Below are 23,656 nucleotides of genomic sequence, written 5' to 3' on the forward strand. Positions count from 1 at the left end.
TTCTGCTAAGTAATTAGCTTAGATTCTCCATACAGCTCATTGCTTTTCTCCAGATAGTAGGGAAACTCTTCTGCATTTTGAGACTGGGACTTGCACAGGAAGGTGGGACATAGCTATTTTTTTTAATCATTCTGTTCCTGCCGGTGTCCCTGTTGATCAGGCTAAAGCCTGCTGAGGGCAGCCTTTCGTTCGCCAGCTGCTTGGATAAAACACAAACCTTCATCCGAATGTCTTTGGTATTCTGGCACATCTGGAAACACTGCTTCCGAGCTGGTAATTAAATACACTTTATTCTGCAAAAGCCTCAGCTGACTGGTGTAATTCTTACGTAAAACATTAACTTCAAAAGAGAAAGGATAAAATTAACAGTGTTTCAGCCACATACTCATCTCTAGGGAAGAAAATTGCTTAATACATACTTGACCCTATACATGACTATTCTCTGACATTCGGCTCTGTTTTCCTGAAACCTGATTTCAAGGTCGGGTTAAAAGGAACAAATAGTGCAATCTAGTTCTCTGAACTTCAGAGGAAGGCACTTCCTTTTGTTACATTGAAGTCTGGAATGCTGGAAGTTGCTGTAATTGTTTCATGCATCCTTAGAGGTGACCCAAACCTCCTTAGATGTGGTAATGAAGTTAGCATCACCTGTTTACTTATTCAGGGGAATGTTACAGAGGTAGTGAAGTGACAGCATGCAGGTTTAAAAGTGAGAAACTGAGAAGAACAGAAGATAAATACCATTTCTTTTGCTCCTAAAGCTTTCATTTAATGCCCAATCTATTACTGCGTACCAGTATTCTGTCTTTTGCAGATTATAAGAGACTACTCACTGATTTGCCTGTGATTTAGACAGACCTGTAATGATAGAAACCTCTCAGCCTGGTGCAGCAGCTGTACTTTAAAAGTATCTAAAAAGTGCAGCACATACCTGTTCTTTCAGTTGTATTTCTTCTAACTACATTTTTAAACACAATTACTGTATGTTTACGTACTCAAATAATCCCAGGATATGAACTTCTTTTTAGCACATATGTGACTGTACCCCCTTGTGACTATATATGCTTACAATTACATGGCTCAGAAATGAGGGTTATCTGTTTGCCCCATAAAAGAGTAAAGACATTCCTCCTCCTCAATTTGACCCAGACAGCTTGATTTATGGTCATAGTTTAAGGCAGAACAAATAGCAGAGTAAGGTTATGGTGAAATTTCATGATTGATAGTCAAACAATCCTCCTAAGCTTTGCTATGGTATTAAATATTTGTAGGTTAAAAAAAACAGGTAAAGACCTTATCTGAAGGAGAGGGTATGTGGGATCATAGAATGACAGCAAAGGAGACAGAAACTTAGGGCAATAAGAGAAAAGACAGGGATGGAGCACAAGGTAGAAAATCTAAAACTGGTCAGTCAAGCACTGCTGTTCCAAGCAAGCTTAACCAACATTAGATGCTGTGCCCCAGTCTCGTCTCCTGATTTCCTTTCTGTATTTTTTGGTTAGCTGTATTACTGATTTTTATTTTCATGCCAGTGATGTAATGCTGAAGGGACTCTGGGCAAAGTCTGACAAGTGCTGTAAGTGTGCAACCTGTAGGAAGGCAGCACTGGCTGTGAAAAAAAGATGTGCCTTGAAAGTGAGAATAAGGAATTCAAAACCACCAGCAAAGGAGGTGGTGAAGCCTGGGAGAAAGACATAGGCAGTGCTGCAGAAAAGAGAGATGACCTAATACTAGGCTTTTAGATGCTGGATGTTACATTGGGAATGCTGGGGAAGAAGATAAGGCAGGACCATTGCAAATGGGAGGTGGGGCAGAGTGCACAAAATAGGACATATTTGAAGAGCATGTTTCTGAATATAGTATAAAGGAACCAAAGGATAAGAAAGTTACTGAATGATAACAGGGAGAGGTGTCAGATGTAGTTTAACCTAACACATAAGGGTGCAATTAGGGCAGATAAAGCATAGACAGACACATTCACTATGGGATGATATCATTACCAGAGGAGGAGGTGATGCGTGCTGAAGAGGCCCCACCATATAATAAACTGTCAGAAAGTGAAAAGAGGTATGCCTTGTTTACTGATGGGTCTTGCCGTATTGTGGGAAAGCATCGGAGATGGAAGGCAGCTGTATGGAGTCCTGGACGACAAGTTGCAGAACCTGAGGGAGAGGGTGAATCGAGTCAGTTTGCCGAGGTGAAAGCCATCCAGCTGGCCCTGGACATTGCTGAACGAGAAAAGTGGCCAGTACTTTACCTCTATACTGACTCATGGATGGTGGCAAATGCCCTGTGGGGGTGGTTGAAGCAATGGAAGCAGAGCAGCTGGCAACGCAGAGGTAAACCCATCTGGGCTGCTGCACTGTGGCAAGATACCACTGCCTGGGTGCAAAACCTGGTGGTGAAGGCACTCCATGTAGATGCTCATGTATCTGAGAGTCAGGTCGCTGAGGGACACCAGAACAACCAACAGGTGGATAAAGCTGCTAAGATTGAAGTGGCTCAGATGGACTTAGATTGGCAACATAAGGGTGAATTATTTTTGACCTGGTGGGCCCATGACACTTCAGGCCATCAGGGCAGAGATGCAGCATATAGATGGGCTCGTGATGGAGGGGTGAACTTAACAATGGACACTATTGCCCTGGTTATTCATGCTTGAGTGTACTGTAACAGATTTTACCTTGTTGGAAAAACACAACGGAAAAAGCATGTGCTATGATTTAGACATTAACAGCTCTGTTTTTCCAGTGTGATTTGAATACATCTGGTTTTGCAGTACATTCTTGCACATTATATAAGAAAGAACAGATCAGTTCAGACCAGAATAAATACCCACAATCTGGAAATCAAACTAGTTTAAAGATCTCAGTCTGTGAGCGAAAAAGATTTTCAGAAAGACAGAAAAAAAAGCTTTTGAAAAGAACACTATACAGAAAACTGTATAGTTGATACTGTATATCACCAGCACCACACATTTTTTCTCCAAATGCAGAAATACAAATGGAGTTTCTAACATTAACTTGAAGATCTTATTATAAACCTTAAAATACTCCCAGGAATTGAAGGCCATTGTTCTTATAGCAGATCAGAGGAGATTCATAAAGAAGTGAATAGGAAAATAAAAGTAGTAAGCAGAGAAAAGAAGAGATGATTTCTGTTTGGTGTCAGTGCCTGAAGACTGATTTCACCATTCAAAACAAGGATGAAAAACCCAGTGAAGTATGCCAGCATATGGCCTTGATTTTGCAGGAGCAAAATTATTGTTCTTAGCTTACAGGCCTTCTTATCCTGGGGCATAGTTGTTATGGCTGACGTGCTTCCAATTTTGACATTAAAGGCTAAAGGTCAAAACTTAAAAAAAAAATAAATCTGATTTCTATAGGTTGGTAATAGAGGTCTAATTGCAGTAGATAACACTATCAACTTCCTGAGGGAACACAAATAAACAATCATCGGACAAATACATTATCCTTTGGTAATCCTCCATTGCCATATGTTAAGAGGAGTTTTCGCTGAAATTAAGTGAAACCAGAGCTGTGTGGAAGCCTAACTTACCGCTGCTGATGCATTTGGCCCATGTCATCCCTCTGTGTCCATGGCTCCTTGGGGAGAATTGGTTCAGAACATTCTTGCAGTTTCCAATGTTGTTTCACTTTGCATGGACTAAAATTACAGAAAACAACAGAAGGAAAAGTAACAGTATCATAAAAACTCCTAAATTACTATTTCAGGCATGCTGAACAGGCTTGTTTTTGATACTAGGTTGTCTTTCAGTTGTGGTTTAAACCCAACTGCTAACTCAGCACCACACAACCCCTTGCTCACTCCCCACCCCAGGGGGGTACAAACCCATGAGTTGAGATAAGAACAGTTTAATAATACAGTTTACAGTTCAAAATAGAATATGATACTACAACAACAATAGTAATTATAATAATAATGGGAATTGCAAGGGGAAAATTTGTTTTTGGATGGGTTGTTATTTAGCAGAACAGCTTTTGAATCCAGGTTACATCTGTTAACACAAGAAGGGAAATGCAAGCAGACAATGGGCTTACAAGAAGATAGAGGGAGTAACTGTGGGAGCTCTCGATACTCAGCTCTGAGCGCTCTTGTTTCTTTAGTTCTAACCCCAATCCAACTGTTACGCTCCTAGTAGTTTAATTAGACTGTAAACCACAAAATCTTTTCATGGCAGGAGTCACTGTGATAGTCTAAGTGTGATTTCAGTATCACAAATATATGAACGGACTTGGAAGAGAAGTGTTTAAGTTGTGTTCCCCCAAACAAGAAGTTGAAGACTTTCAGCTCAACAACAGTCTTCCTTATAGCTGTTATTATTGAAGTCTTTAGAAGGCCAACCACTTCCAAAGCAGCTAATGTAGATTTCTCTGGGCTTTTTTTTTGTTTGTTTGTTTGTTTGTTTTTCCCCAGTAGCATTGGTTTGAACTGTTTGGGGGAAAACATAGAAAAAATCTCTTCATGCTAGTGTCATAAACCAGTGTCATAAAGCATTTATTTTTCACATGATTAATCTGTGAGAGAAGGTTCATTGTTCATTACAGATGTCACAGAAACAGCTGTTAGTACAAGCTTTCTTCCTACATTGCCCCAGCTCCAGAATGCTGTCAATTGTGCATATTGCCATGATAGCAAGGTGCAAGTGTAGAAAGGACTCAGAGATGTATTTTGCCTTGTGTGTCAGGTCCAGCATGTAAGGTTATAATTAAGTTACCTATTAACTTTTCTTCTTGGAAGGAGCCCATATCTATCTAGGGCAAAAAGCTGTTTTCTGATTTTGTACTTGACAGCATATTGTAATGATTTTCCTTTAATCTCCTGCTAAGCACTCCTAAAATTCCAAGTCAGTGGAAATTTGCCTTATTGATACCATTAAAGTGAGAACAGCAGTTGAGAAGGCCTTTACTGCACAGTCCAAGCTGCCTGCATTGCCAAAGACTAACAAATGCTTGTTACGAAGCTTAATATAGAACGTCACACCTGCAGAACAGGATTCAGTTAAGAACATCATGACATGAGCTTGCTGTTTGTTATGTAAATCCTGGGAAAAAATACCTTTTCAACTTTAAGAACAAAATGAACTTTTAAACAGTATCCAAAGAAAAACTGGCAAGGCAAGAAGGTCACATACACAATAAAATACATTGGCATAGGCTCCAGACTCAATGGGCAAAAGGGGAAAAAAAATGGGGGGGAGAAGTCCTCTCTGGACTGAATTCAGAGTCATCTAGGAAGCTAGTGAGCCCAGTCAGTATGAAACCTATATGGAGGGTAACAAATTTTAGGACACTCTCTTCAAGAAACTAATTTCTAATTTTTTGGCCCAGAGGTCTGCTTAGGTAAACAGACATCCAGCTCAGGGTGGTATTCCCTCCACCAACAGCTACTCTCTTGGAAAGGCATTTGGACCTTCCAGGAGAGGAAAGATTGTTGTGTGCTGACAAATATTACCCTTAGTGGCGAAAAATGGTAAAGTGCTTCATGCAAAGCATTTGCAGCTTCAGGAGGGAATAGCTGGAATATTCTTATGCTTTTTTATTAGAAACACAAGTTTGGAGAATGCTTCGCTAACATATATTTACCTTGAATTCTTGCTCAAAGTCTGCTTGTTATGATTCTGCAGCCTGGCCTCTTTTGTAAATTAGAATAGAGATGATACCAGTTACATAAGAAAGACAAAAGCTTCTTTTTATTGTACCAATCCTGCTGACATCCTCTCAGAGCACTTTATTAATCAGTTCTTTCTTGGGATCATTCCCTTTGAGAGTTCTACTTGGCAGGTATGTAGACACAGGCTCTAACCACAGTGCGGTAAGGATGTGGGCCTAGTCATCCAAACTATTTTAGATTTAATCTTTAGGCACAGTATTGCAGGACAGTTTGACTAAATGGAATCTTGGGGGTCATTAGATGTCACCAGGAGGAAAAACAGATCTAAAACCGACTATGCATGCACAAGTAAAATGCCTGTATTTTGGACAGTAGTAGTTACAGGCATCATAACATTGTGTGAAGCTCAGGGAATAAACTGTTACAACAGCTGCTGAGTTAGTGTACGTAGACTAGATTGTTTTATAACATGCATCTGATTTTACTTTTTTTTTTTTAATCCAGGATAAAACAGAGTAATTTAAGAGACAAATGAAATTTGCTGGCAATTTGTTGCGGCTGTTCACTAAACAACAAGCTATCACAAAGCTCCACAATTAAAAAATTGTATTACACTGATTTTATAACTCAAGGAAAAAACCCATTCATCCCTTCTGTGAAGTCTCATTACATGCAACCATGTTTAGCAAAAAGCTCCACTGGCTTCAAAGCATAAACCGAGGAGTGCCAAATGCGATTACTCAATTTTCCCTGTTGAGCAAATTTTCATGTGAGGCTCAGATAGTCTTGCCAGGCAAACTGAAAGCAGGTGCTGGCAAAATCCTTCCAAGTGATGCTATTCCTCAGTTGTTTACAGAAGTGTACGCACAGAGGCTGTTTGCTCAGTTTTCTGTCTGAATAGTCAGTTTTCTCATGAGCATTACTGCATGTCACACCTGCTCTGTAAATGCAAAATCTTCTGTGTTCTCGGGAGTCACACCTCACTGGCAGCTGCAGCTGAGCCTATAACACCATCCTGGAAGTTTATATAGCATTTGTCAGCTGACTATGGAACATGGAAATGAAAGCACAGGCTTAGCAGGAAGTGGGGAGCATTACTACACAACTGCATGAAGGTTCAGGTGAAAGCAGTGATAGTATTAAATTGAAACACATGCACACACAGATCTGTCTGTTTTTTCAGCAAATGCTGAAAAAATGTGGGTCACTACATTTTATTTTCTGCTGAGAGGGGGCTTTATAATACCTCCTCTTCTTAGAATGCTAGCTTTATCTTTCACACTAACAGCATCATAAACTTGATAACCTTCAGCCCAAGCCAGGTCAGGCAATTTGTTTGGCAGAAAACTAATTCAACAACCCCCTAACCCAACCAGCCTCTCCAAACCCACATTACTTTTCCCCCTCGTTTCTGGGGGGGGGAGAATGTCTGGGAGAATGTAGAAGAAAATAACAACTGGGAATATGGAAGAAGGGAGAAATGGAAAGAGGACTCTTCCTCTTGACAGCAGCCTGAAGATAGGTGAGCTCTAAAACATCAGAAGATCATTTTTTTTGGTTTGTTTTTTTTTTTTGTCCCCCTCCTTTAGTGTAAGCACTCATATGAACTAAAGAAGGCTGGGATAAGAATATTAAGAAAAAATAACTAGATTATGAACTACAATAAAGAAAACATTAGTTAGTGATGTGTCCCTGTTGCCTTCTATACATCTGCAGTTTCAAAGCATCTTGCCAGAGCCTGGTACTACTACTAGGTCCTTCATGGCTGGTGGAACCCAGTCGTTTTTCTAGCCACCATGCTTTGAGGGACAACAGATAAACAAAACTGGAAAAACAAAACCAAGAGAAAAAAGAAAATTACCTTTCAAAAATCAGATTTCCAAGCAGACTACACAGCAACTAATAACTCAGTTTTATTAACACTGTGTACTAAACATTTGGTGTAGATTTCAGACTTCCCTGAGGTTGCACATTTTTCCCACCTATTTCTGCAAACTAGTACTTTGCCTTTACCCAACAGCACCTCATGGCCTTTTTTTTCACTGCCTAACAGACACTGGGAGGATAAGCCGCCTTACTCTTTGCTTGACTCTCATTCTTACAGGAAGCAGCTTTTCCTTGTTCATTACTGCTGTTGGTACTTATCTCCCAAACAGGACTGACACAAACCCCTCCTCTTCAGTTCTTCACTCACTCACACTTCTGAAATTTGCCCCACAGGGTTTTGCATGCACTCCCTCTCCCAGTTTAGAAGTACCACAGTACTGCATACACACTGCCCAGGTGCACCATACTATGAACAGTGTGACATCCTCCAGACATCCTTCCTCCTCTCTCTCAGAAAAGGAGGAGTGAAGGTACCAGATGAAAAGCAGAGAAGAGGCCACACTGACTGCCCCATGAGCTGATGTGATCACAGGGTCACAAGTGCTAAGCACCAGCTCTTTCTTTGCAGTGGAATTTGCTTCTCTGCCATTTGAAAAGACACTGTCATGCCTTTGTCCAGACTTGCCTTCTCTGGCACAGCATGCATCCAGCTTTGATTACCTTCACCCTGGGAATTATTTTGTTTACTTATGGCTTAGCCTGCCTGCTTCACATAAGTCACATGCCAAATATTCTCTCTCTCCCTTGTTTCCCTGGTGAACACATCCTTGTTGCTGTAAAGGAGTAACAGGCTAACTCAGTTCAGTTGCTGGGTGTAATTAGGTTTTCTTGAAGTTCCTTCGAAAAAGGAAAATTGTGGCATCAATTTTTAAACCATAAACAGAACTACAGATTTCTGTTACTTAGAATTAAAGGGAGGGAAGTAAAGAAGAACAGAGAAGATAAGGTCAGAGTCCAAAATGTTACATAAGCTTGTGGGAATACAAGTGGCCTGCCGAAAACCTCAGGCAGTCGAAGATGTGAAGGACATAACCAGAACAGCCATAAATCATCACAGATGTGAATAACAAACATTGGTATGTAGCATATCCTTTATGGAAGGACACAAGCTGATAAGTGGGGATGGTGTGAGTTGTAGTGTAGGAACTGATCAAAGCTTAGCTAGTAAAAAACAACGATAACAGTTGAATAGTCAAGATCTAAAAATAGCTTGTCTAAAAATAGCTTGTGTGATTTTGTATAAATATGGTAAGAAACTCGGTAAAAGTGATTCAGTTTGTACACGCATGCTGTCTCCATCTTGTACTTTGCTGCAAATGATGCCCAAACAGGGACTCTTCACTCACCGAGCGAAGTACCCCCAGTGAGCCAAACAGGAGAGAGAACTACGATGCATCCATTCTTCTTCCTTGCAGGTGTTTTGCACAGGTATAAGAAAGCTGCCAGGGTAGCATAATGGGGCAGACTGCAGTTAAATCGCAGCAATTACATCACCAAATGTTGATGTGGATCACAAAGGAGCAAGGGTATCATGTGGCCCCCCAGAAAGTGACTCTTTTGCTGCTACAGATAGGAAGCAATTGTCCTTGGTTCCCTCCTACAGATTCTCATGAAATGCAGGATTGGAAGCGTGTGGGACAGCAGTTACCAACTGTATATTCTGATGACCATGATACTAATCCTGCCCAGTATATAAACTGGGGGAGTTACCCGGAAGGTCTAGATCACTGCTCGGGTTGGGGTGGTGTTTTTAGTTGCTGCTAAGTAATGTTTACTCTGACCGAGGACTTTTCTGAGTCTCATGCTCTGCCAGGGAGGAGAAGCTGGGAGGAAGCATAGACAGGACACCTGACCCAAACTAACCAAAGGGGTTTTCCATGCCACATCACATCATGCAGTATATAAACTGGGGGCAGTTACCTGGAAGGGGGAGATCACTGCTTGGGTCAGGTTGGGTATCAGTCGGCGGGTGGTGAGCAGTTACATTCTCTTCCCTTGTTATTTCCCTTCTCATTATTATTATTGGTGGTAGCAGTAGTGGCTTTGTGTTATACCTTAGTTACTCGACTGTTCTTATCTCAACCTGCGGGAGATACACTCTTTCAATTCTCCTCCCCATCCCTCTGGGGTGGGGGGAGATAAGGGTGGGGGGAGTGAGCAAGCTACTGCGTGGTTCTTGGTTACTGGCTGGGCTTAAACCATGACACATTGGCAAACTTGGTTATGGTACATTTGATCCCACCATCTAGATCACTTATGTGAAGACATTGAACAGCATTGGGCCCAATATCGATTGCTGGGGGATTCCACTGGTGCCAGTTTGAAAAGGAGCCATTTACCACCACCCTCTGGGTGCAGCCGGTCACCAGCTCCCGCCACCACCACATTGACTACCTGTCTAGAGCTTCTCTAGGAGAAGGGAAACAGTATCAAAAGCCTTGGAGAAATCCAGGTAGACAACATCCACCACTCACTGTGCATCAACAGAGAAGTTGTCATAGAAGGTGATCAGGTTTGTCAAGCAGGATTTGCCCCTGGTGAATCTGTGCTTTTTCACAATCTTGTGTTTCACTTGACTTGTGATAAACCCCAGCAGGATTTGCTCCATAACCTTCCTGCAGACTGAAGGAAGACTGATGACCCAATAACTTCCTGGATCCTTCTTTAAGTCTTTCTGGTAGATGGGAGTGATATTTGCTTTCTTCCAGTCTCCACGACTCCTCAAAGATTATGGAGAGCAGCCTTGCAATGATCACAGTAATCAGTCACAGTATGCTAGAGATTGGAAGGGACCTCGAAAGATCATCTAGTCCAATCCCTCTGCCAGAGCAGGAACACCTAGATAATGTTAGACAGGAATGTGTCCAGGCGGGTTTTGAATGTCTCCAGGGAAGGAGACTCCACAACCTCCCTGGGCAGCCTGTTCCAGTGTTCCGTCACCCTCACTGAGAAGAAGTTTCTTCTCAAGTTTAAGTGAAACCTCTTGTGTTCCAGTTTGTACCCATTACCCCTTGTCCTGTCATCATTTGCCACTGAGTAGAGCCTGGCTCCAGCCTCGTGACACTCCCCCTTTATATATTTATATACACTAATAAGGTCACCCCTCAGTCTCCTCCAAACTATAGAGACCCAGCTCCCTCAGTCTTTCCTCATAAGGGAGATGCTCCACTCCCTTAATCATCTTCGTTGCCCTGCGCTGGACTCTCTCCAGCAGCTCCCTGTCCTTCTTGAACTGAGGGGCCCAGAACTGGACACAATATTCCAGATGCGGTCTCACCAGGGCAGAGTAGAGGGGAAGGAGGACCTCTCTCGACCTACTAACCACCCCCCTTCTGATACAGCCCAGGATGCCATTGGCCTTCTTAGCCACAAGGGCACAGTGTTGGCTCATGGTCATCCTGTCGTCCACTAGGACCCCCAGGTCCCTCTCCCCTACACTGCTCTCTAACAGGTCGTTCCCCAACCTATACTGGAACCTGGGGTTGTTCCTGCCCAGATGCAGGACTCTACACTTTCCCTTGTTATATTTCATCAAGTTATTCCCTGCCCAACTCTCCAGCCTGCCCAGGTCTCGCTGGATGGCAGCACAGCCTTCTGGCGTGTCAGCCACTCCTCCCAGCTTAGTGTCATCAGCAAACTTGCTGATAGTTCACTCAATTCCCTCATCTAAATCGTTGATGAATATATTAAATAATACCAGTCCCAGTACTGACCCTTGAGGCACTCCACTAGTTACAGGCCTCCAACTAGACTCTGCCCCATAGACTACAACTCTCTGGCTTCTCTCCTTCAGCCAGTTCGCAGTCCACCTCACTACCTGATCATCCAGTCCACACTTCCTCAATTTAGCTGTGAGGATACTGTGGGAGACTCTGTCAAATGCTTTGCTGAAGTCAAGGTAGACCACATCCACCGCTCTGCCATCATCCATCCACCGTGTTATTTCCTCATAAAAGGCTAAGAGATTGGTCAAGCATGATTTCCCCCTGGTGAAGCCATATTGACTGCCCCTCATAACCCTCTTATCCTTGATATGCCTTAAGATGGCACCAAGGATAAGGTGTTCCATCACTTTCCCAGGGATGGAGGTGAGGCTGACCGGTCTATAGTTACCCGGGTCCTCCTTCTTACCCTTTTTGAAGACTGGAGTGACTTTTGCTTTCCTCCAGTCCTCAGGATGATGCCAGACAGTTCTTTTTAATACCCTCAGGTGGATATTGTCAGGTCCCACAGAGTCAAGCTCCTGTAATACTTCACATACCAACTCTTCCTTTGCTGAGGATGGGTCTGGATTTTTGCTCCCAGGGCTTGGGACTCAGTGCTGCTAAGACAGAGGTGAAGGAAATGTTGGAAACCTCTGCCTTTTCAGGGCTGTTGGTGACTAATTCACCCCTCATGCTCAACAGTGGGCCAGTATTTCGCTACTGTTTCTGCTTGTTGTTAACATACCTGAAGAACCATTTCTTGTAGTTTCTGATATCTGGACAATTTCAATTTGCCTGCTTTTCCATCTCTGGTATATTTCTCGTTCGGGTTTGAGCAAACGCAGAAGCTTGAAGTTAAGCCAAGGAGTTCTCTTGCACCATCTGCTTCCTTTAAAGAGAATGAGCCATTTTTGAGCTTCCAGGAGAGTCTTCTAGAAAATATCCCAGCACTCCTTTATGCTCCATGGCGTCCGGGGTTTAGCAGCAGCAGTCATTTTTCTCCTTAGTAGCTGGTGCAGTGCTGTGTTTTTGAATTTCAGCCTGGGAACAATGCTGATAAAACCAGTGGGTTTAGTTGCTGCTAAGTAATGATTACTCTGACCAAGGACTTTTTGAGGGACACCAGAACAACCAACAAGTGGATAAAGCTGCTAAGATTGAAATGGCTCAGATGGACTTAGATTGGCAACATAAAGGTGAATTATTTTTGGACAAGTGGGCCCATGACACTTCAGGCCATCAGGGCAGAGATGCAACATACAGATGGGCTCATGATGGAGGGGTGAAGTTAACAACGGACACTACTGCCCAGGTTATTCATGAATGTGAAACATAATGCAATTACACAAGCTAAACAGTTAAAACCTCTTTGGTATGGAGGACAATGGCTGAAGTAAAATACTGGGAGACTGGGAGGCCTGGCACATTGATTATATCACTCCCACCAACCCGCCAAGGCAAGCGTCATGTGCTTACCACGGTGGAAGCAACCACCGGATGCCTGGAAAAATACGCTGTGCCCCATGCCACTGCCCGGAACTGGGCCTTGAGAAAAGAATCCTGTAGTGACACAGCACCCCAGAGAGAATTGAGTCAGACAGTGGGACTCATTTCCAGAACAGACTTATAGACACTTGTGGCAAATAGCATGGCATTGAGTGGGTATATCACACCCCCTACCATGCACCAGCATCTGGGAAAATCAAACAGTACAATGGGCTTTTAAAAACTACACTGAGAGCGATGGGTGGGGGAACTTTTAAACATTGGGATACACATTTACTAAAAGCCACCTGGTTGGTCAACACCAGAGGATCTGCCAACAGGGCTGGCCCAGCCCAGTCAGAACTTTTACATACGGTAGAAGGGGACAAAGTTCCCGTGGTGCACATAAAGGATTTGCTGGGGAAGACAGTCTGGGTTATTCCTGCTTCAGGTAAAGGCAAACCCACTCATGGATTGCTTTTGCTATGGGACCCAGATATGGTAATGAGGGAAGATGGGGAAGTCCGATGTGTACCTCAAGGGGGTTTGATTTTAGGGGAAAACAGCCAATGAACATAATTGTATGCTGTTGCCTGCTATGCAGCACTTTTATAGCCCACCAACCATATGTCTTCAGGTCACCAGTGACTGGCCTTGATTTCCCTCTGATCATTATCCCAACAAAGAATGAGCGTTGACAAAACCAGACGAGCTCCGCAGTGTCATCAGCAGGCAACGATCCAACACTGCACACAGCCTCTCCTGACCCAAAAGACTGTTACAAGAGATGGAACCCGACATCATGGACCAAATGGACTCAGCAGCATTACAGGGATTGGTCCATGCATTAAGGAATGATCTCTTTCTCTCTGTCTGTGTATGTGCATGTATATATGTAAGAGCGATGGTATATTGAAAATGTCGGATCTGAGCATGACATGAATGGCATGGAATAAGGGGTGGATACTGTCCTGGGTTGAGCAGTAGCAGTCATTTTTTTTCTTAGTAGCTGGTTCAGTGCTGTGTTTTTTTACTTTTATACATATGTATACATATGTATATATACATAATATAAATGTATGTATACATATATACATATGTATATACATGTGTGTATGTATATATATATACACACATGTATATATATGTGTACATACATATATGCTTGTAGATGAGAAACTTAACATGAGCTGGCTTCAGTGTGTGCTCGCAGCCCAAAAAGCCAACCGTATCCTGGGCTGCATCAAAAGGTGTGTGATCAGCAGGTCGAAGGAGGTGACCCTGCCCCTCTACTCTGCTCTTGTGTGACTTCACTTGGAGTATTATGTACAGTTCTGGTGTCCTCAACATAAAAAGGACATGGAACTGTTGGAACAAGTCCAGAGGAGGGTCACGAGGATGATCAGGGGACTGGAGCACCTCCCATATGAAGATAGGCTGAGAAAGTTGGGGCTGTTCAACCTGGAGAAGAGAAGCTGCGCTTCAAACACGTGCCTCACAGCAGCCTTCCAGGATCTGAAGGGGGCCTACAAGGATGCTGTAGAGGAACTCTTCATCAGGAACTGTGGTGTTAGGACAAGGAGTAATGGGCTCAAACTTAAACAGGGGAAGTTCAAGTCAGATACAAGGAAGAAGTTCTTTACTATGAGGGGGGTGAGGCACTGGAACAGGTTGCCTAAGGAGTTGTGAATGCGTCAACCCTTGAAGAATTCAAGGCCAGGTGGAATGGAGTCTTGGGTGACATGGTCTAGTGTGAGGTGTCCCTGTTGATGTCACGGGGTTGGAACTAGATGATCTTAAGGTCCTTTCCAACCCTATTCTATGATTCTAAGATTTCCTCAAAACTCTGAGCGCCAAATTTGCTTCTACTGTTATGTCTTTGCAGTCTGGGAAGACCTTGAGTACAGCTGAATGAGAGGAAGCACATCATAATTCTTTGTGTTGGGTACTGGGTTTTGTACTGTGAGGAACGAGTCTCATTACTATGAATATCATGTTTGACTAAACCCAATGGACAGAACTTAGGTTCATTCAAATTACAGTACAACAAAGTGTAGTTTTAAATAACTTTATTTAAATGAAGTAGGTACATTTCACAGAAATGGTTATAAAATGCATAGCATATTACAAACAATACTGTTATTTTACAGATACTGGTTGTTACCCTAAATACTGCTTTTTAAAAACTAACCAACCTTCTTGGTGAATCAGGAAGTTAAAATTCCCCAGTTATCCTATCTTAGACACTATGGAAAAAAAAAATTTATGATATAGCATAGCAGATATCCATTATTTTATTCACTCTACTGATTGTTTGTATTGCTGCACCATTAATTCACCAATTCCTTTATGTGGAAATATCTGGTCCCTGGAGTCATATACTAAGACTAGATTTCCATCAACTGGAGCATAAATTGCACTTGCTCAGTCATCCAAAACCCCATGCAACTCTAAGAAAAGCTGACTGAAGGTCTTCACACTGATCAACTTAAAGGATAGAGACTGTATGAGTGAACAAAAAAAACCCTAACAGTTTTTCTAAGTTGTGCAGATACGTCATCCCCTACACTGCTATTCATAAGCCACTTGATTGTTAAGATGGCAAGTCCATACGTATTTCAAGCTGATTTCAATGGAAATTGAATCCCCAGTAGAAACAGACCTTACCCTCAGCAGTGATGCAATGGAATTGAGCCTCTTTAAAGCACCTGAGAATGGAGCACACCTCGAACATTCAGAACTTTGTGTTGCCAAATCCAGAGGTGTTTGTTTTCTGAATCTTTGGGATGCCAGGGCACAAAGTATAAAAATGAAAAGCACAGCACTGGTCCATAACCATAGCTTAGATAGGTACCAGATCATTTACACAACACTTCAGCACATAAGCCGTCACTAAAATCTTCCCATTTACACTTGTATGACAGTAGGCAGAAAGCAAATGCTGAGGTAAAAGGAGATGAACCAGGTTTACACTGGTGTAAGCAAGTCTAAAATCAAGCAAGCTATAAAATCCACTAATTCACACACAAAAGAGAAGAAAAAAATCCCCACATTTTCAAAACATAGATACACGTAGATCAAAACGTGTACGTTTTCAAAACATATAGGTACATGCTCAAGAATAAACTGACTTTCTGCATTATGACATAGGTTTTACAGTAATTTAAAGCTTGGCTTGGACTGAAAATAAAGAAGCTCGAACTCTGGCCAGCAGAGCTCTTTTGGAACTGTTTATCAAGAGAGAAGAATGAGGTCTGAAGCAGTCCAAGAACTTCGATGCTTCATTCATCATCTTCAAGTAGTTTTTGCAAGTTGTTCTGTACCTTTCAGAAAAAGAGAAAAATAATTGGGAGGTACAAACTGTATTTAAAGGGATACCAAACAATCAAGACACTTTTTAATACACTCTGTGTGCATGTTAATTCTGTCCCAACTACTCATACTAATGGTATTCATGTTAAATGCTTCCTATACTAGAGTCAAGGAAACATATGGATATGATCAGCCAGCAGCACACCTAGCTCTCATATTATGAGAATCTCCTGCAATTTCCTCCTGTAGACTCTCTCCTTCACTTGGTATGAGAAAACAAGACAGAAGAAAAACTAAAGCTAGAAAGAAAGGGACAAGAAACCCAATTATTTTGAAGTTCATAAAAAACCAAGAAAAGCCTCAAATTTCAAAGCTGCAGCTCTTAAGTGGGTAATTCAAATAATAGTTTCGTAAAAGCTTCAGCTACACAGCTGGCTGTGATGTGTGTGCATCAAAATAAGGTCTTCTGACCATTAGCAGATATGGCCCATTTGCCAGATTTAGTGTATTCACTGAGGTTATCTTCCCTCAGTTACACTGAACTACAATAGCAGCCATTTGCACCCTCAAAGATGATTTGTGCAGACCTATTTCACACAGCATATTTATCCACCTTTCATCTCCTTGTCCTTCAAAGCAGAGGGAGGGGGGAATATACTGTCCCCTGGCACATGTGCTCTCTATCTTAGTAACTAGCAGTCACTGGCACAGAAGGTTTACTCAGCTACTCTCAGGCTTTAACTAGAAGAGTTGTAAGCTCTTGCTGTGAACATCGTACCTCCTGTTCAATGATACTACTTCTTAATCCTACCCTAGTATTTCTTGCAATTTTTTAAGAGTGGTATTTTGGGGAAAGGAAAACAGTAAGAAGCACCTAATTTTCTAAGAGTCACCTAACACACACAGAGAAATTTCCTTTTAACAAGCTACGTTAGAATAAGGGAATGAGGAATATCTGGCTATGTTTTTCTATCCCCAATTTAATGCTTTATCCTCTGATACACATGGTGCATTTTAACAACCTGTTAAATACACTTAAATGCCAAAGCAAAACTTGGCCAAGTAATTACCTGGCTCCACAGATGAAGCAGAGCTTGTAAAAATCACAAGGTCACACTGAAAAAGTCATTTGCAACATACTGTTGCACTGAATAATTTTTAACTGGAGAATAATTTTTAGTTTTTACATCTAGCTAATTTCTGCGCTCTGGTTTACACTGCTGCAGTCACATACAAAATGAGCAGAGAAATGACAAGTTACACTGGAACTTCAGTGTTACCTTTGCTGCTGAAGCCAGCTCCAGCAAATTACTAGTCCTTTTCACTGAAGCATATGAAGCAGTTAAGCAACTCCAGTAACTTTGCTCAGGGAATATAAAGCTATTAGATTTTTAATAGGATTTAATTTCTAAATAATTTAGTTTTGCAGTTGAAGAGTAGGGTCAAACATCCTGTTCTAACCACTGCTCATCTAGATTAGAGAGGACTGGGATGTAGTAATATGCAGCTACAGGCAATACTCCTCTAGGTCATGTGCACATTGGTCAACTGTGTCTTGAGTATTTGGCAAATACAACGTAAGACTTTAAGAGGCCAATCCTGTAGGCACTAACTGAAAAAAGCACACGACTTAAGTTAATTCAGGATAGCGGGTCACTTCTCTGGGAATAGCTGAATGATACGACCATCCAGCTGCCTTCTACTGTGTCTCCAAGCAAAGACCATAAAAGGGAGTGGGAAAGTGCCTAGACCCACTGCAAACAGCTGGCTGTTTTCCCACTGAAATGAAGCAAGGTCTCCCATCAACCATCTTGCCAGCCTGCCCCAGAGAGCTGGAAAGCAATAACCTCTTAAATGACCTAATTTGGCTAAAGATTTTAACTGGTCATCATCTGGTAAGCATTTTCCCCTTGTATTCATATTGTTATTATCCAGGACATATAGGGGAGTTATGCTGGCATTACTCTAGACTTCCACAGCCAAGGGGGTGGAGATGTGGGGGCAGAAACCTTTTTTGGGCAGGCTCTAAAAACCTATGATGCACACAAAACCAAGTGATGTTATGTAACCCTAGCTTTATGCTACTTGAGAAACTTGGTTTGGGAAAAAAAGGTGTTGAAAGACCTTAGCAGGCACTCACTTTTAGAAATGGAGACAACAGTATCTTATGTGACTTAAGCACATAGTAATTTAACTAACTTTTGTTTTCACTCCACTAATACTTTTCTTTTATGCTTGGCCAGTGTGTGTGTTCCCAACACATGATATTTTATATTCCTGTACAGTTGTCAAGGTCTGGGGGCAGGGGTGGGACAGGGGGCTGCAGGGGCAGTGGTCGTGGGAAGAGATCAGGGGCTGCCGCATGCTGGAGGCATCCCTGCCATCAGCCTCCAGTGCACCTACTGCAGGACACAGCTGGTGGTGAAGCCTCTGGGAAAGCATATTTAAGAAAAGGGAAAACACTGCAGAGAGACAGGAGGAGAGTAACAGGATGAGAAACAGCTGAAGCAACACCAGAAGTAGAGGAGGAGAAGGTGCTCCATGGCAGAGAGGATGTCCATGCTGCAGTGCATGGAGAATCTATTCTAGAGGAGGTGGTTATTTCCTGAAGACCTGGAGTCCTTGGAGGAGCCCAAGCTGCAGCAGGAGGAAAATGGGGGAAGAAAGGAGCAGCAAAGAAAAAATTGTTATGTACTGACTGCAGCCCCTTACTAGCCCCATTTGCAGGGCAAGGAGTGGGTTAGAGTTGGGAGTGAAAGAGTGAAGTTGAGCCTGGAAAAACTGGGAAGGTGATGTTGTATCATTTGCTCTTTCTCACTACCCAAATCTGTTCTAATTGGTACTATATTAAATTCATTTTCCTTGAGTTTGTTTTGCTTGTGATGGGAACTAGTAAGCAAACTCACTGCCTTTTTCTTGGTCCACGAGCTTTCTCATCGTATTTGCTAGGACAGGAGAGTGAGAGAGCAACTAGGTGGGTGTCTGACTGCTGGCCAAAGTTTGCCCACCACACCACCTGAACTGGAAATAAGGTCTGCACACCCACTCTTCTTCTGCATAGGTTTCCAGTTTAAGTCAGCAAGTACATTTCGTTTTGCAATTAGAGGACGGTAAGAAGTAAAGGTCAGGTATAGGGAATTACTCAATTGGTGCAGTAGAATTTGTTTTACTAAAATGAAACAGGTAGATTCCAGCCACTTCATGTGAAGAGGCTGACTACATACAGAAGTTAGCATCATTTTTCTTAATGAAACAAACAAAACAATCGAAAAAAAACACAAAAAACAAACCCAACCAAACCCCAACAAACAGAAAAGCCCTCAAACAAAATCCCTAGACAGAAAAGTTCATCAAATAATAGTTCAGAATTCTTAGCCTTGATGGACAAAAAAATCTGAGATCATTACATGCAGTAATCTCCTTTGAAGGTTCCGGTTTATTAGTTTTTCTGTCTGTAAGCCTCAGCTCAAGGCAATGTAACACTTATCAATGCTTGTACTTGGCCTAATTTATAGTCCAAAACCCAAGCCTTTGTCTGGGAAAACGTGACAGGTTCTCGTATCAAATCTGGGGGTAACTTGTCATTTTTCAAAATATGAGACTGTATATATTCAGCAAGAACGTGATTAGTACATCAGCATTTGCATTACATCATAAGGGAAGTTACCTTTTCCAATTTTATAAGATTAGCAGTTAACTCATCACAAAGGTCATCAGCATTAATTTGCAGATGAGATCCCAAACCTTGGTGCACTGGATGTCTATTGAACAGAATGAAGATGTAAGTCTTACAGAAAAAAAAAAAAAAAAAAAAAAGAACTGAGAGATACACGTAGGTGGGAATACAGTGGCAACATTGTTAACTGTACTTGCACAGAAACAAAGGCCTAAGTCACTTCTGCACTTTTGACTGCATTCTTTAATTCTTTATGTGGTCTCATTCTCCAGAAGTCTGGATAGAAAACTTTACAGCTATTTCCAGTAGAAAAAAGTTGAAAAGTTCCTTGTTCTGTGAGTTGGGGGAAATCAAAAAGCCTAACCCCTTAACACCGTAGAAGTGCACACTGGATACCTTGTACTGCTTAGGATCAGAGCAACAGAAATCAGGAATTCCTCACGTAAGAGTGCTTCAGAAGAGGGACACAGCATGCTGCTAATAAAAACATGCCAAAAGTGGGAAAATGGCTTTTGACATTGCCTATTAGAGACAGGTTTACACCTCTCCTTGCATTATTGGTTTGCATTTGTATTTTAAGATAAAGAACCATTTCCTTCCTATTCCATTATCAAGAACCTAGCTCTGTCTTCTAACACATGCATAAAAGTCCTATTACATTTTACAGAAGACAGCTGAGAGCAGGCTGGATCCTAAGCAGCACAGTCATTGTTCAATATGACCACAAGAGCATTGCCAGTGACCTCTTTGTCATTAATAGATCACAACAGAAAGCTGAATTAACAAGCCCACTTATTCAAGAGCTTGCTACAGGTCTGAAACACTTTGTAGACAGTTTCACCCAGCCTGGGTATAGCACCATCTTGAATTTTATTTCCCCACTCTTGTTTTTCAGGTGGTGCTTAACCAGCGTTCCTACTCAAGCTGCATGTGGCGGCAGGTATTGCACTGAGATTTACAAATGACTTGAAGGCATGCTTTGCAGAACAGTTTAGAGAAAAGAACTGTTATAAGAACAGTCAAAGTGTTAATGCAAAATTTAATGCTGAATAAGTCAGTTAGTATTCTCAGAAGTATCCAGTTAACTGCCTTCAGTCGTAACAGAGGAGCAGGAAGCTGATACAACTCACAGTGTCATACCGCTGTAGTATATGCCCCTGCACTGCCTCTCCATTTGATTTTTCCGTATTTCCTATCCATGCAACACAGATTAAAAAAAATAAAAAATTTAACAATACCAGTTTATAAAGAGAATAGGCACCCCAAAGCTTTAGAAAACATTATACAAGAAAGTCAGATGTATTAGCCCAAAGATTATGAAGTACCTTCTGTCATCTTAGGCTAATCAAATGATACAAAGACTGAACACAGAAGTTATATATCTTCTACAGAATCACTGCTCTGGAAAGGAACTGCTCACTTCAGCAGTTCAGAGTGAAGTTACTAACAGATACCTGAAACATTGTCCTGGCAGTAGTACATCATGACATACCACATTCGTACTGAAATTCTTAAACAGAAAGCTGTGAGATAAGGCCAGAATAAGAACTACAGGACACTGAAGTAGCATGACGGCATGACAGTATCACAGTTTGTGAAGAAAACACAAACATGACAGATACTGGAAGATATTAAACCCCCAAAATTTTACAGAGTATATCTTACTCCTTAATATGTGAATCAAAGGATGTGATGGAAATCAGACGTTCCTCCAGCATACTGATTTTATATCTCATGTAGAAGGTAGAAAATATTAATACACAGACACTGTAAGAGAGGAAAATAATGTACACCAGTTAATGGACTCTTTACAGGTACCTGACATTTATTTAAATTGTTACTTGATATACTGAATAATAAAGGTATCATTCTGATAAACATCTCAGGAATACCAGTGGCATTCAGACAGTTATGAAAATCTGAGCACTGAGTACAACTTTGCTAAGCAATATGTAAAACAAAATCATTTAACTACTTGCAAGATCAATGTTTCCTGAAACAAAAAAAATCCTTTGCTTTTAAAAATAAATTCCTCTTAAATAAGCCTGCCCCAGCAATTCTACTTCTGAAAAGTATAAAGGCCACAATTCCCAATAATTTCCTTTTTTTGAGTGAAGCTTAGATTATGTTAATTAACCCCAGTATTTTAACGATCTTGTTATTAACTGCTCACTTACAGAACTGCATAAAATACAAGTACATGGTTCAGAGACAACAGCTTTTGGGACTTCACTTTGTGGAAGAACCTGAAGGCTTCAGAATGGCCTGCAAAGAAACGAACCAATTGTTAAGATTGATCAAAGCAGGCCACAGCACACAAATGGGCTTTCAAAGCATTCAACAGATTATATAAACAGAGGGAGAAACAAAAAAGGGATTTTCCAAATTTGCAAACCGACATAATTATGCAAACTTATCTCAACTAACTCCTGCTGACGATCTGCCCTTGACTCTTTACCATTTTGAGGACGGTTCTGTTTTTTTCCATCACTTCCACGTTTACCATGTGAATCTGAATGGACAGGCTTTGCCTCAGTCTTGGAAACTTTCAAGTGAGTCTGTGTCTCAACCACATGATAATCTGTCAAAAGCCAGATGTTTAATAAATCTGAAATATGAAGTCAAAGAAAGTTGTTGTAGCTTAAGTTAGTCAAGGAGGTAGGGACGTGTAGGATTTTAAAAGGAGCACTTACTTACTTCGACAGAAAGCAGCAGTCAGTTTAGTAGTCTTAAAAGAGTTTACATAGTATCTCCACATTATCACAAAATATAAAGAAGCACCTGGACTGAACAAGGATGATGAATGTTGTATTTACATTTCCAGATTACTTAAAAGGTGGCAACCAATGCAAATTCTGAATTACCAGAAGATTATACAGACACAAAAGTTATCTTCCAAAAGGACGAATGTTCTAGAGTAATGATTCCAAATGACTTTTAATAGCGACTTCAAATGGACATATTGCATTGTTACTTTAAAAAGGAGATTAGAGCTCCCATTTCTTGATGTTTTTTTTATATACAGATGATGTCTTGAAAGAGATGGTACAGAAAAATCCAGTCACACTCAGTTTTGTTCAGGCTCTACTTGCACACCCTGGACTGCACTAATGATGCACAAGAAAAAGAATCTCACTTGTGACAGATGTGCTCTCCCTCACCCCTCAGTTCCTTTTCCTACAGTGATTCTTTAACTGGATATTGTTTTTTATTTGTGGAGAGGGAAAACAGAAAGTTTTGAAGGAGTTACTAGCCATAAAGAAGTAAGACAGCAAGTTAAGCCATTATTCGGAAGCATTCATGCGGTAAGTGATGACAGCACAATTTAGTTACTGCTTCACAAACACACCAAACAATTACATATAACACACAGTATATACCAAAGACCATTGAAAGCAAATCATACTGCTGACCAAAAGACACATAGCAAAAGAAGAAAAAATAATTAAAACTAATGGGACAGAAAACTGCTATTAAAAAGAGCAGTATTTAATTTTAAAGTAAGGGTAAAAGTTTCGTATGATACTAATTCTATTATAGTGAATATAGAACCTGGAGTAATAATACCATAACAACACATTAATATATTAGTTGTACAGCAGAATAATACCCTAGGTTTTGCTAATAACATTCAGCATGTGGTACATAAACCAAATTCTGCTATACTTATGAACTTGTGACTTTCTACACAGTATTCCTGCTAATTAGGTGAAGAACTTGAGGCACATGAGACTACAAACAGCAATGTGAAGAAGGAGCAACTTTGGACAGTATTTTCAAGTTCCTAAGAACTGTAAAGAATAAAATGAGGTTTTAAAAAACAAAACCACAAAAACACATGTCAAAAATAACTTTTTTTGATGACCAAAAGCTACCACAGTACAGAACATTATTTGCATAGATTAGAAGAAGTCACACCATGATTTGAACTACTTTAGAATAGGGAGTTTTACTTGTT

At 41.2% G+C, this 23,656-nt stretch overlaps 1 protein-coding gene across 4 annotated transcripts in view; it reads right to left on the reverse strand.

The window, feature by feature from the left end:
• Nucleotides 1-14,762: 14,762 nt before the first annotated feature.
• Nucleotides 14,763-23,656, reverse strand: part of GRAMD2B (GRAM domain containing 2B) — a 38,495-nt gene continuing 29,601 nt past the window's right edge. For 2 of the 4 annotated variants that reach the window (XM_061478512.1, XM_061478514.1), the window contains exons 10-14: nt 22,157-22,306; nt 21,876-21,963; nt 21,364-21,465; nt 19,690-19,783; nt 14,763-16,033 (exon numbers count right to left, since the gene is read on the reverse strand). In XM_061478512.1, coding sequence (XP_061334496.1) covers nt 15,992-16,033; nt 19,690-19,783; nt 21,364-21,465; nt 21,876-21,963; nt 22,157-22,306 — 476 coding nt within the window. In that variant the 3' untranslated portion in view covers nt 14,763-15,991. The remainder of the gene's footprint in view (nt 16,034-19,689; nt 19,784-21,363; nt 21,466-21,875; nt 21,964-22,156; nt 22,307-23,656) is intronic. The other 2 variants (XM_061478513.1, XM_061478515.1) reach the window with 2 other exon arrangements.

Source organism: Pezoporus flaviventris, unplaced genomic scaffold, assembly GCF_033815535.1.
Source record: "Pezoporus flaviventris isolate CSIRO_AGI_PZ_B2104156 unplaced genomic scaffold, CSIRO_AGI_Pfla_v1 ptg000126l, whole genome shotgun sequence".
Lineage (NCBI taxonomy): Eukaryota > Metazoa > Chordata > Aves > Psittaciformes > Psittacidae > Pezoporus > Pezoporus flaviventris.